The sequence below is a fragment of the Malania oleifera genome, chromosome 4 (assembly GCF_029873635.1).
Source record: "Malania oleifera isolate guangnan ecotype guangnan chromosome 4, ASM2987363v1, whole genome shotgun sequence".
Classification (NCBI taxonomy): Eukaryota; Viridiplantae; Streptophyta; class Magnoliopsida; order Santalales; family Ximeniaceae; genus Malania; species Malania oleifera.
The window spans coordinates 25,115,122-25,130,487 of NC_080420.1; the positions used below are offsets into that span (position 1 = coordinate 25,115,122).

The 15,366-nt window shown below is 39.1% G+C and overlaps 1 protein-coding gene across 1 annotated transcript; it reads right to left on the bottom strand.

Moving 5' to 3' along the window:
* Positions 1 to 1,601: 1,601 nt before the first annotated feature.
* LOC131154023 (protein ASPARTIC PROTEASE IN GUARD CELL 1) lies at positions 1,602 to 3,730 on the bottom strand. The gene has a single exon (XM_058106480.1). It carries the CDS (start codon positions 2,817 to 2,819, stop codon positions 1,857 to 1,859), a length of 963 nt encoding a protein of 320 aa, XP_057962463.1. The 5' UTR covers positions 2,820 to 3,730; the 3' UTR covers positions 1,602 to 1,856.
* Between the last annotated feature and the right edge of the window lie 11,636 nt (positions 3,731 to 15,366).

Sequence of the window (15,366 nt, forward strand, 5' to 3'; positions counted from 1 at the left end):
TGACCCCCGCGTTCGTGGACGGAATCGTAGTGAGGGAAAGATCGAACTGGCTCAACAAAGTCGAGGACGAGTCCCCCGGAGTGACCCGGTCGACACCTACGTATTGAAAGGAAGAGGCATAAGATCTGAACGAAAGGGAAGCGATAGCGTTCCATAAAGCCGCCGAGTCGAGCAAGGAAACAAAAGAAGACAAAAAGCGCGTTCAGCTTGTCTTCTGCCGACTAAGCATGCCTTCTTTGTGGTGGGTGCCGCAAGGGCCGCCGATGGGGAATGACGAGTGCCTCGACCGTCGGTCATATGAAAGGATGCGGAGGTGATATTCTCCGTGACGAAGTGCGGTCCGACGGTTTCTACGTCCGCCGTAGGGACACCTTCATAGAGGCCTGATTTTTTAGGGTGTCCGACACTGTATACAGTCGAAGGGACTTACACCGATGATGGCGGGTCGGCACGATAGCGGGGTGGCGAAGAATGAAGACAGAGCCGGTTCGTAAGATGGGGTCCGCCTTTGCTGGTAGCAGTGGCGGCAGGTTACGCACTGTACACCACAGTTTTTACGTCACTATACCAGGTGTCGGGTACCATGTACAGGAGGGGATCCCGAGTTTGGTCGGGGCTGTCCGAAGTCCTAACTCTGGGTGAAGTACTCTTGCCTCCTACCCCCCTTGCTGGTGCCGGAAGAGTGACCGTGGCTTGCAGATCCCGGATTCCGAGTTCAGTGGGTACCCCACTGGTTTGATATCTGACTTTGAGATGCTGGTTTGAGGGGTTGGCCGAGATTCTAGTCTCGTAGATGAGAGGATCGGACTCGCGCCGGTCGCGTCGAGTTCCCGGCTAGAGTAAGAGTATGTGGGTAGTCCCGTGTGGAATATTTGCGAACAGAGGCTCGAGCGCAGTTTTGGTCAGATCAAGCGGAGACGAAGACGAGATGCCGGTGTTTTCTTCCTAGTGCAGTGCTTGAGAAGCTACCGAGTTATGGTATAGTAAACATTTTGAGGTAGGGTGTGTTCTCCGAATGCGAAGCTAAACATCATTAACACTGGGTTGTCCCAAGGCCACTCGCAAAGCTCCGAGAGAGAGCAAACCGGTCGCTGGTAGGAGACGCCCCAGCAAATATCCAGTAAGGATTCATATCATAGTAATCTGACAACTTTTACGCTGGCTGTCAACTAACTAACACAACTCTTCTCCTTTACCCGCACTTGGGACTGATTGTGTATGAAAAAAATTAAGACATTAAGTGCATCACATGCGGAGTTAATTTAAAAGTGTACATTTAATCCAAAAGATTATTTATGGATATTAAAATTTCTGACAAGAGATTATCAAAAAAATTGAAAATCATGAAATCTTATTTTTAATTTTCTTGGCAAAGAGCTGATAATTGACAATAAAAACAAAAAACTGACAATATAAACAACCACATTTTAATCTATTTATTTCCTATGAAAAAAAGGAAATAGAAAACAAAAAATAACATCGATACCAAACAAGTCCTAAGGGTAATTTTCATTTATTATTACAAAAAACATTTTCTTATTTTTAATAGTTTTTAATATATATGCAAATACTGAAAAAATAAAATAAAATTCATAAAATAATAGAAAATTAAAAAATAAAGTGATATTTCAATATTTTTTTAGTCCACGTTAGGACAGGCTCATTAGTGACCACACCACCCATTTACCACACCAGCCTTCCACAAATTTTCTACTTACACACCATTGCGGCAACTTCACATCACAATTTTGAAACGGGAAAAAGGGGTAAAAGCGCGTTTAAATCGGTGTAAACAATACGGAACTAATATAGCCGTTTGTGTGATGAATAACTATTAAATTCCTTAAACCTAATTACTAGCATTTGCGAGCCGAGAATCCAATTTGGGACTTAGCCATGTCGACACTGACACGTGTCCCCTGCTGCTGTACGTTCCCTATTATCGACAACGACGACGATGTCGGCGCAAATGCAAAACAAAACGTTCCGTCGTCGTCCACCGGTATCAAGTAATTCTTCGCCGGTAAAGCCCACTTCCCGTCCTCGAAGTGAAACGACACCGTAGGAACCTCGACGCTCGTCTTCGACGACAGATCGTAACAAGTGTCGAACAACGCTACGCCGGCTGCCGGCGGCAGGTGCTGCGTGCCCCCCGTGAAGGCGTCCCGTAGCGACTCGTACGCTGCTGTCTGCAACCGAGTCACGGCGGTTCCCGAGTCAAAGATCACGCCGCCGTTCCCGTCGGTGGCCATCACGAACGACGACGGCGGAATGTGGACCATCTCGCCGCCGACGCCGAGTCCCGTTAACCCGACGTAGTAGAAAGTGTTGAAGTTAGCGTTACGGAGTAGCGGAGCGGTGACCGCGTCGGAAGGAATCGGTGAGTCGAACTCCAAAGTCGAGGACGAGTCGGAGTCCCGGTCGACCAGACAGTAGGAGAAGGAAGAGGCATTAATCTGAGAAGGGAACGAGAGCGTTCCGCCGCCGAGTCCGAGCAAGCCGGCAGCGCCGACGAACAGGCCTTCGTTGTTGTGGCCGCAGCCGATGGCGACGCCGTCGACGGCGGAGGAGCCGAGGGTGATAGTCTCCGTGACGAAGTCGCCGACGGTGTACGAGCCGTCGCCGTAGGACACTTCGTAGAGGCATGAGTTATTCCGACACTCGGAGACGTCGAGGGACTTACACCGGGTGGCGGCGCACGATAGCGGGGCGTAAGAGGAGGACAGAGCCGGTTCGAAGATGGGGTCCGCTTGCTGGTAGCAGTCGGCGCAGGGTAAGCACTGTACCCAGTTGACGTCACTGCCGGTGTCGAGGACCATGTACGCCGATTTGGGCGGGCTTCCGATTCCGACTCGGGTGAAGTACTCGCCGCTACCCTGGCTGGTGCCGGAGGTGACCGGAGCTTGCAGATCCTCGGATTCGAGTTCAGTGTCCACGGGTTTGAGATCTGACTTTGAGATGCGGTTGATGGCCAGATCTAGTCTCGTAGTGAGAGATCTGACTCGCGCCGAGTCGCGTTCGAGTCGGGCTAGAGTAAGAGATTTGTAGTCCCCGTGGGAAGATTTGCGAACAGAGGCTCGCGAGCGCAGTTGCAGAGCAAGCGGAGACGAAGACGAGATGCTGGGCTTTTCTTCCTGCAGTGCTTGAGAAGCTACGCGATTAAGGGTTAGTACATTTTGGGTTTTCCGAATCGAAGCCGAAACATCAAGAACACTGGTTGCCGGGCACGGCACGCTACGAGAGGGAGCGGAGAAAGAAAAGAAGAAGCACAACAAAACGTAGAACAAACAGCAAGAGGTAAATCAGAAACCCATTTTCCGCCATCGAAGCTGGAGATAGGAGAAGGGGAGAGAAAGAGAGGAAGGGATAAGATAAGGTGGGGAAGAGGGTAGAACAGTAGGGGGGGTTTTTATTGAAGGACGAGGGAGTGGGGAGAAAAGAAAAGCAGGTGGCATTTACTGTGAATCACGTCAGGCTCGTTGGGGGTGGGGGAAACAAGAGGAGTAAGGGAGGGGAGGAGCTTTGAATGAACCCATCAGAGAACAGATGGTGGGGGCTGAGAACTCAAAATCAGAGAGAGAGAGAGAGAGAGAGAGAGGCGAGATTTGTGGACAGATTTTAAATTATTGTCTGAAGATTTGTTTTCCCATGCCTATGGGTTTCATACTTCTATTCCCATTGTGCGCATTTTACCATTCTTTAGTTGTCCATAGTCCACGCTCATACACTTTGAATGACACAAGAGTGTTGGGACATAAACCCCTAAAACCCCTTCAGGCTCAGACCCTTAATTTTGATTTTTTTTTTTTTTTTTTCTCATTTAGAGTCTTTCAGCTCTATGGACCATTTTGGATTTATGACATAAAAACTGAAATGGTATAATTTGGGGCAGAGGAAAAGAGATGGATTAAAGCAAACAACACCCATCCCACCATCGCCCAAAAGAGGAAATAGCAGTGGGGGCCATGGGGAGGAGCTTTGTTGGTCAAAAAGAGTCAGCTTTAAAGTGTTGACTGGACAGCGTATCATCACCAGGAGGGATGGAGGGGACGATGCATATGATCACATCAGCTAATTAGTGATCTTCATTTTTGCCTTACATGCCTATAATAATTTATTCATGGAAGTTGGTGCTTGTGATAATTTAGTCAAAACAACTTTATTTTCCCTTTTTTGGTTAGGGGATTATTGTTAGGCTCATTGGCCTTGATGTTGGAGTTAAAAAGACACTAGGGTTTGGTTCCCCAAATAAAATATGTTATGAATAAAATTGCTTAGAGTATATTAGACTCTAAAAAGTATTAGTTTAAAATAAATAATTGTACCAGAATTTTTGTTGATCTATAATGACAGATAAATAAGGAATGATTGTTGTTAAATTTTTATTATTTGAATGTTCATTTTTTCTTATTTTATATGGGTGAAATACTATAATTTTTTCTTGTATGAAGCTACAATTTTATATATATTTATTATGTAAATATATTATTTTTATCCCATTCCACTCCTATTTATTTCATGAATCAAATGTATCAAAAAAATTGATCAAACTAGTAGATGACAATTATCCTAATAACATCTATAACTACATACAAATGTCTATATAAAATGAGGACAATTAGACATGCTAAGGTCTCTTCTTACTGCTTAGCACTTGGCTCCTTCAATGATATTGCCAAATTTTCTCTTCATCTCCTGCTTGCCTACAATTTGTAGTCTTACTTTTTGTTAATTACTATTTTGTACATGACTCTATAACTGGGTTTAAAGAATCTTAAGCGCACAAGACACTAATCTCCTTAAAATACAAAGCACAACACATGTCAAATTTGTGTTATATATTTCTATATTATTTTTGTCAAATTCATTATCTCTATGGTCTTCCCCCACGTCACCCCTGTCCACTCCCCCCAACACAACCATCACCAATTCCAAATAATTCACACCGAGGAACTATACTCTAAAGTTCGCTAAGTACAAGAGAGTTCAAAATCATTGCACAAATTTTGAAAAGAATAATCATATGAAAGAGTAAGAATTAATTGCGAGTTGGAACTCATCTAAACCAAGATGTGATGGCTTTGATGTGTCATTTATTGATGATTTAGTTTAAGTTTAGCCCTATCAGACATTAAACCCTTATCATACTCAAATTAACAATTACATTCAAAATGTCAAATTAATAATTTAGCAAATAGCTAAAAGCTTGAAATTTAAATGAACATGAATAATTTGATGGTTCATATGCAAAATTTCTATTATTTACATCTTAAATAATAAGTTAACCATCAAAATAGAGATAGGAAGGATACAAGAATATAAGAAGAAATAAGGAATCACAGGAGCTTACTTTAAAGGCATAAATCACATCAATTATATATATATTTTTTTCATTTTTTGCTAATTGTGTTCCAAATCACTTTTCTTTTTGTGTTTTTGAAATAAATAGTTCCATATATCCACACCAATAAATTATGTCGTTGATTTTTAAACTTTATTTTTATTAGATAAAATTATTTATTGTGAAAAGAGATTGTTTTTTCTATTAATTCGATTGATTAACAACAACAAACAGAAAAATCAAGTCTTAGTCCCATTAGGTGAGGTCGGTTATATGAATCATTTTTCGTCATTTTATGTGATCATGAACCATTTCTTTTGATATATTCAGGGATATTAAATCTTTATTCACTACCTCCTCCCAAGTTATTTTAGGTCTATCCCTACCCCTTCTATTGCCCCCCACGGTAACTAAATCCTCTCATCAGAGGTGCACTATGTGGTCTACATGCAGTGGTCTTCACCTATGAGTATTCCGGGCTTCCCTCAGTTTTATTCTTTCTTTAGCTTTCGCTTTCTTTTGGCCCTTCTTAACACTTTTTCTTTTTTTTTGGCTTTTCTCTTTGTCATTTCTGACTTTTTTGCCCTTGCCCTTCCTCTGTCCCTTTCATACACCTAGTCATCCCTCCCTCATATTATTTCTATAGGAGACTACACCTAATTAGCGAATACGTTCATTTTCTATTTTTCTTGATGTTATCACCACTCATCCATTAAGCACTCTCATCGTCAACTTTTACTTTTGGATATTATTGTTAGATTCTAGTGACATAAGGGTCTCATTACGGTTGTTTGGAGGCTAATACTATGACTTGTTGGGTGGGTGTATGAAGTAGGCAATTTATGTTATAACTTTTGTTGCTGGATAATGGTATAAGAATATCTTGCAAACAGCTAAGCAAATTGCCGTATGCAGTTAGCTCATATCAGGTGCTAGAACATTACATGAATAACACCATGCATAAAAGTCAACACTGCTAAGATGGTCCAAGTGAGAGTTTTATTAACAAGACATCTTACATAAGGTAAAAACTCACTTGGACAAGGTTGAAACATAATTGGAAGTACACATGTCATTTGAACCTGTCCTAGTTCATTTAGGTCTCACTTTAAGTAGTAAAACAAAGGGACTCGTTGACGAATGTTGGGGATTTGTCGACTAGTATACTCAAGGGACTCCTCGAGGAATACATAGGAATTGTCGACGAAGAGATACCAAGACCTGTTTAAAACCTGCAGTGAAGACTCGTCGACGAATATAGGGGAATTGTCAACGAAGAAATGCTGAGACCTTGTTGAGACCTGCAGTGAAGACTCACCGACGATAGCAGGGCATTCTTCGATGGTTTCACATGTGTGACTCGTCGACGAGTGTACTCGAGCTGACAATAATGAATGTGCAATAATGACTAGTTTTTGCCTTGTCTCTTCTCCATTAATGCCCAACGACTAGCCAGCAACATGTTCGTCTCTTTGGCCATAAATATAGGCCTTTAGCATTCAGTGAAGATTGATTAAGCATCTTTGGTTGTTGAGAACATCAATTAAGCATTCATATTAGAGTTTCACATTTTGCTCTCAACTTTCTTGCTCATTATCTCTTATTTACACATCACTTGCAGAAGAGAGTAGTGCAAGGTTTAAACTTGTATCTTCAGCTTAAGAAGGAGCATCATATTGTAATCTTTCCATTTATTATTGTTTTTGAATCTTGAAGGCTTTTGGTAAGCATTCGTTGAGGTAGTTCTTGGTGAACACCTAGGGTTGAAGCTCTTGGTGAGCAGCAGGGTTTTATACCCGTGTTGTAAAGGCTTCTCCGCCTTGAAGGGGATTGCATAGTGGATTTGGGAATCCTTGGCTTGGTGCTAAGGTGTGGACGTAGGCTTGGAGCCGAACCACGTTAAATCGTTGTGTTGAGCTTCTCTCTCCCTCATCCTTTTATTTATTGTGATTATTTACTCTATCATTTATTGTGATATTTTTCACTTGTTGCTTGCCAAAGTTTTTATTTTGTAGCAATCTTTATTGTCCATGAAAAATGTCTATTCACCCCCCTCTAGATGCACACTAGGGCCGACAAGTGGTATTAGAGCAAGTTGCTAGACCTTCGAAGTAACATCTAGAGCGCAAAGATCAAATGGCGGGCATGTTTGCCCAAGGACAATCCATTGACCATCCACCAAAGTTCAGTGGAAGCAACTACCCGACATGGAAAGACCGAATGACAATATTCATCCAATCATACGACCTAAAAAATGTGGAATGTGATCACCAAAGGATATTACGTATTCGAAGATGACGAAGGTGAGCTCATACCAATCAAGAAGATGTCAGATGCCGAATCAAGGTTAATGCAGCTAAATTTGAAAACAAAAAATTTTCTCTATTGTGCTGTGAGTGATGAAGAGTACAACCACATTTGTGGATGCAACACCGTAGAGGAAATGTGGGAAAAGCTTTAGGTAACGTATGAAGGTGCGTCTCAAGTTAAAAATTCAAAAATCTATATGTTGGTTAAAGAAATATTTAAAATGGAAGAAGGTGAGTCAATTACTTCAATGTTTACACATTTTACACATATAACAAATGGCTTGATAGCACTTGGTAGGGAATACTCTATGGAAGACAATGTGCAGAAAGTTCTTCATTCATTACCAGAATCGTGGCATGCAAAGTCTATGGCAATTAAAGAAGCAAAGGACCTATCTAAGGTCACTCTTGATGAGCTCATTAGGTCTCTCATGACTTATGAGATCAAGAAGAAGAATGCTACAGCTGAAGTAGAAAAGCCAAAAAAGACCACATACATTGCATTAAAGACAGCAAGCAAGAAGGAGATTATAGAAGAAGAAGAGAGCAACAATGATGAAGAAATAGCTCTCATTACTAGGAGACTCATAAATTTCTTGCTAAACAAGAAGGCTGGTAAGCAAAAGAATAAGGGTGAATCAAGCATGAAGTGCTACAATTGCAAGAAGCCCAGACACCGAATGGCTAAATGTCCCTTATTCAAAAACAAAGGCAATAATCAGCAAGGGTATAAAAAGAAATATAAGGCCATGAACGTAACTAAGTGGGATGAGCTCGATGAAGTCTCTACCAACAGAGAAAACGAAGAAGAAGTTGCAAATTTTTGCTTCATGGCGGACGAGCTTGATGAGGTAAATTCGGATGACGAATACTATCCTTCATATGATGAGTTAGAAGATACTTGTAGGAAACTTTATAATGAACTAATTTCAATTAAAAGGAGAAATAAACATCTTGAAGAAACACCCTCAAAATGCAAGAAAAAAATAGGTATGTCTTTGTTCTGCTTTCAAAGAAGAAAATGCGTCTTTGATGAAAGTTCTTGATTAGATCATGAGTTTTTCCAAAATAAAATTGACAATTTGAAAAATTAAATTGATGAAAGTGTTAAGGAAAACTTGCTTTTGAAAAGGAAAATTGAGGACCAAAGCAAGACCATCTACAAGTTCACCAATGGAAAGGAGAATTTTGAAAAATTACTTGGGGCTCAAAAATTTGGGATTTTCAAAGAAGGTTTAGGTTATGGTTCTCATCGTCTAAATCTATTAGTTTTACTAATCTATGCGTTGAAAGAAACTCACTACCAAGCAAAAATCCAGCACTCAAAACAAACCCTTTGCATGTTAATAAAACTTGCCTATATTGTGAAAGAAAGGGTTATATACGCTTCACTTCTCCTTTTAGAGGAAAGAGAGGAAAAGGAAAGAAGTACGTATAGGTGATAAAGAACACTAACCCCAGAGGAACCAAGGAAAATTGGGTACCATAACAAATCACCTAATTCTATTTGTAGGTCTGCTTAAAGACATCTTCGATGAAGAACAAGTGGGTCCTTGATAGCGGGTGTTCAATGCATATGACGGGAGACGCCAGCAAATTTACCTCTCTTTCTCACAAGAAAGAAGGGCTTGTAATGTTTGGAGACAATGCCAAGGGAAGAATCATCGGCAAAGGTAAAACAAGTAATTCATCTCTATTTATTGATAATGTTGTGCTTGTAGATACACTTAAGCATAACTTGTTTAGTGTTAGTTAGCTATGTGACAAAGGACTAAATGCCCTATTTCAATCCACACAATGCCTATTAACTAACTTAAATGAAAATACTATCTTAGTAGGGAAACATGAATCAAATTCTACACCATTGAATTTGATGATATTGATTCTTGTGATGTTAGATGTTTAGCCGTAACAAGTGAAACTAGTTGGCTATGGCATAGGAGGTTAGGTCACTCTAGCATGGATCTCTACATAGATTATCTTCTAAAGAACAAGTGAATGGCTTACCTAAGGACAAATATATTAAAGATAAAGTATGTGATGCTTGCCAATATAGAAAACAAAGTAAATCATCTTTCAAAACTAAGAAAATGATTTCTACATCAAGACCTTTAGAATTAATACATCTTTATTTTTTGGGTCAAATGATGTTGCAAGCTTAAATGGAAAATTGTATGTATTTGTTATTGTTGATGATTTCTCAAGATTTTATTAAGTTATTTTTCTTGCAAACAAAAGTGATACTTGCAATGCTTTTATTCATTTTTGTGGAAAAGTTCAAAATGAAAAAGGAATTTCAATTGTTCACATTAGGAGTGATAGGGGAAGAGAATTCAGAAACAAAGAATTAGAAGAATTTTGCAATAAAAATGGTTACTCACATAACTTCTCCGCACACAAAACCCCACAACAGAATGGAGTAGTTGAAAGAAAGAACTGAACGCTCCAAGAAAGGCTAGAACAATGCTAAATGAACACAAACTTCCAAGATATTTTTGGGCTGAAGCCATTAGTACAGCTTGCTATGTTAGTAACCATGTGATTATTAGATCCAAAGTAGGCAAAACCCCATATGAGATATGGAAGGGTAGAAATCCAAACAACTCACACTTTAAGGTCTTTGGATACAAATGCTTTATTCTAAATGATAGAGAACACTTAGCAAAATTTGACTCAAAATCTGATGAAGGAATTATTCTAGGATATGCAATGAACAGTAAAGCTTATATAGTGTTTAATAAAAGAACTCAAACTATTCATGAGTCAACACATGTTGGTTTTTATGAAACTAACCCATATGCACCCAAAATAGCAATTGACTTGGATGATCAAGTGACTACCATGAGAGTTGAAAGAGAACTTGAGCAACTTAAGATAAATGATGAACAAAATGAAAATTCCAATGAAATTAAAAATGATCATCAAGAGTCATCACCTCAAGAAGAGTCGATGAAACTTGAAGAAGAAAATCAAGAACTCCCTAGAGCTTGGAAATTCGTTAAGAATCACCCAACTGCTCTCATCATAGGTAATCCATCCCAAGGAGTTAGTATTAGGTCTCACTTAAGCAGTGAATGTATCATATAGCCTTCGTGTCCCAAATAGAGCCTAAAAACTTTGAGAAGGCCGAGAATGACGAAAATTGGATCATCACCGACCAATTTGAAAGAAACAAAGTATGGGAATTGGTTTCTAAACCCAAGAACTCAACGATAATAGGCACAAAATAGGTGTTTAGGAATAAGAAAGATGAAGATGGCAACATTGCGAGAAACAAAGCAAGACTTGTAGCACAAGGGTATAACCAACAAGAAGGAACTGACTATGATGAAACATATGCCCCTGTAGCAAAACTTGAAGCCATTAGGATGCTACTTGTCTTTGCCTACTTCAAAATTTTCAAATTATTTCGAATGGATGTCAAAAGTGCAATTTTAAATGGATATAGTAATGACAAAATATATGTTAGACAACCCCCGGGTTTTGAGAGTCATACTCACCCCGAACATGTATTTAAACTCGCTAAAGCCCTTTATGGACTTAAGCAAGCACCAAAAGCTTGGTATGAACGTTTAAGCAAGTTTCTCTTGGAAGATGGCTTCACTAGAGAACATTTTGATACTACTTTATTTTTGAAACATAAGGAAAATGATATGCTAGTTATACATATTTATGTAGATGATATCATTTTTGGTGCTATGAATTCATATGTGTAATGAATTTGCTCGAACTATGCAAGAGAAATTTGAGATGAGTATGATGGACAAATTAACCTTCTTCCTTAGCTTGCAAATTAAACAATTGAAAAATGGTATATTCATTAATCAAGCTAAATACGTAAAGGACGTGGTCAAGAAATTTGGACTTGAAATAGGAAAAAGCAAAGCAACCCTTATAAGCATAACAACAAAGTTTGACAATGATGAAAAAGGGAAGAATGTTGACCAAAAATTATATAGAGGGATGATTAGTAGTTTACTGTACCTCACTTCTAGCAGGCCAGACATTATGTTCAACATTTTCTTGTGTGCTAGATTCCAGTCATGTCCCAAAGAGTCACATCTTAATGTCGTTAAGAGAATATTTAGGTACCTAACAGGAACACATGACTTAGTTCTCTTTTACCCTATGAATGATCCATTTGATCTCACCTGGTATTCAAATGCCGACTATTGGGGGGGGGGGGTGCAAAACTAATAGAAAAGTACTAGTGGAACATGTCACTTGGACACTCTCTTGTATCATGGTTTTGTAAGAAACAAACCTTTGTTGCCCTTTCAACGACTAGGCTGAATACATAGTAGCCGGTAGTTGTTGCACTCAAGCATTGTATATGAAGCAGAAACTCGAAGACTTTAAAATTTTGATAAAGGGTACACCGATCCATTGTGACAATACTAGTACCATCAACATCTCTAAAAATCTGTGCCTACACTTTAGGACTAAGCACATTGAAATTCGGCACGATTTTATTCGAGACCACATACAAAAGGGGGACGTTGAATTAGTATACATAGCTACCGAAAATCAATTAGCCTACATTTTGACTAAACCCCTAAACAAAGAAAGATTTAGTAAAATTAGACATGAGTTGGGGATGTGCACTCCAAAGGACCTATGATCAAAACACTCAAATCATTTTGTTCTAAAGTGGCCTACAATTGAATGCCAAGGCAATTTTAAACTGCACTCGTCAACGAAAACTAAAGAGTCACTCGTCAACGAAAACTAAAGAGTCACTCGTTGATGACCAAATAGCACACGTTGATGATAATGAAAGAGTAACTCGTCGACGAATCCTATCAGGGCACTTAAATATCCAGCGCACCAGATCTGTCATTTTTCAAAACCTAACCCCTCCTTCGAGCCCTAACTCCTCTCCTCCAATCTCTCTGTACTTGATCCATCTCATCCTCTCAATACTTATGGTCTTAAAGATTCCATGGCTCCATGCTCCTAGAAAAGAGTCATTGACTCTTCCCAACAACCTGAGACGGGCAAGCATTCTTCTCAAAACCCTAACTACAAGCAACCACGAAAAAGGGCTGAAAATATAGACATGAGATTTGTGTAGAGACCCGGTGAATTATATTAATTAAATAATATAAGGAGAAGAGAAAAGAAATTGTAATTGGAATTAAACAGGGGTCTCATCGATGAACGCAGCGCATTCATCGACAAACATGCTTGATGGGATCGTCGACGAGGACACGCGTCTCGTCGGCGAGTATATACCGAGGGGCTATTTTCAGCTCTGAATTTCATCGATCAGGAATAAGCATTCATCGATCATGTCCTTGCCGATGAGGGTAGGTGTATAAATAGCCCTAAATCCGGATTTAAGTGCAGAAACTTGCAAGCATAATTTTCTCTCACTACATTTTCGTCCTCCACTCCTTCTCTCTAAGATTTTGGGTCCATTCTTCGTCGAATCGACAATCTGAAGCTACCACGCTATTCCTGGGGAAGTTCTCTCCAAGTTTACTCAAGTATATTGTTGGTAGGGCTATACAAGTTAGGGTAAGGCTTTCTGTTGAGTATATGGCTTTCCTACAGCTGTATAATAGGTAGCACTCGAAGAAATACTAAAGTTTTGTTCGAGGCGATGTTGTTTATATGGTGTTGAACAGGGAACCCTGTGGGTGCAGGATTGGTCATTTTAGGAGCTTTCCAGAAGTCAGGTAAGGGCATAAACTAAGTCAAGATTTCATGAAAATGTATTTATTATTTTACAGCATTTAATTTTAGATAAATATGTATATTGTAAAATTATGTTAGAAATATTGCAGTTGATTAGAAATATGGATTTCATGTATAATATAAAAAATAAGATTATTATCTCTTTTGTGTGGCATGAGTAATATTTACCATGGAAATTATGATGATGAAATATTATATTTACAAAATAAGTATGTCATTACTGCTTTCAGGGAAATGTTAAAATGATAAAGGGATTTTTCAAACTAAGGAATTTATATGATATGTTAGAGTAAGGGCTGAGGATTTTATACAATATGGCATAAGGGCCGAATTTTTATATGAAATACCGGCGTAAGGACCGAAGGTTTTTATGATATGCTATACCGGCGTAAAGGTCGTGATTTACAAGATACAAAATGTCGGCGTAAGGGCTGTAAATTTTATATGATATGTTATGCAAAATTTTATGAAGATATTAACATGACAGATATTATTATGAAATAGCCATATATCATTATTTGAAAATATATGATATGTTATCAAAACCTAGTTGACTTGGTTTAGGCTTTCATGAAGCACGGTACTGTAACTATATGATCACGATCATGTTTATGTTAGTGTTACTGCTTGCCGTAAGGGGCAGTGAGAGATCGAAAATCGATGTGGTTTATTGTAGCGCAGGCGTCCCTCTGGTGTAGACCCATCATACTTACAGACTTATGTTGATCTAGCATGGTCGGCCAGTCATTGCTAGGTCCCGCCTTCGGGCCACACAACCAAGTCATGTAGGGGTAAGACATGACATCAGCCAGCTATCCATCCAGGGTGTTTTCCATGTACAGTTATATGAGATGATTTATATGTATAGAAATTCAGTATGTTATACCATGTTACGATAAAATATATTTTTCCAGATATGATACAGATAGTTTTATCGAGTATGATTTTTGTACTGTTATATGTATAACATGAAAATACTCATGTTGCCACACACTAGTATTAATTTATTTCCCTTGCTGAGAGGTGTCTCACCCTAACTATATAAACATTTCAGGAGCCTCAGATAGAAGAGCGAATAGAGCTCCACAACGTTAGGATTCAACTGTTCTACCCTGTCTAAAGGGTAAGTCATTTTGCTAGGCTCTGACAGATTTTTGGGTGGTGACCCTAGGCCACTTTTGGACATTTTGGAATGTGTATATGTATATGAAAGTTGTGGTAAACTCTGGTATTGTGTTGGTTGGATAATTTGATATGTATATAATTTTACGTTTCCTATTGCTTATGTATTCTTGTTGTATTTTAGGTATATCCCTGGTACCCATGGGTTTAGGTTGATTATGATTTGTTAAAATTATTATATTGGATATTATTATGGAAAAAAAAACTATGGTAAATTAGGCAGGTCGTTACAATTTGTGTCCTCAGAAGCTGCATTTCGCTATACAAATGACATCTCAAAGTGAATTATCGTTCATGATAAGATAGCTCCTTTAAAGTTTCTTGAGGAAAATTTCCCCACTTTGTTAGAAAAATTCCAAGCTGTTAGGTGGGATACTTTATTCTCTTTGCATGAACCTATTTACCTTGATTTAGTTCAAGAATTTTATGCCAATTTTGTTCCATCTGCTCACGGCTATGCAGCGTACTCTAGTGTGAGAGGAAAAACCATTCGATTAATGATCTGCTTTTTTCTGAGATCTTGTCATGTAACTTTTACCCTGTCCAAAGCCTTCCTAAGGAAATGTTGTAGAGACCCATAAAATAATAGCAAATAAATAATAGAGAGAAAGGAAAATTAAAAAGGTACAAAGCAGGATTCGTCGACGAATGCCCTGGTTTTGTTGACGAACTCCCATATTAGGTTCGTGAACGAATTTCAGTGTTTCGTCAACGAAAAGATACCGAGAAGGGTGATTTCAAACCCTTTGGTTCGTCAACAAGCTCATCACCTTCATCGACAAACTCCCTTCTTTGGTTCATCAATGAGTACACGTGGCTCATTGATGAAGCCAC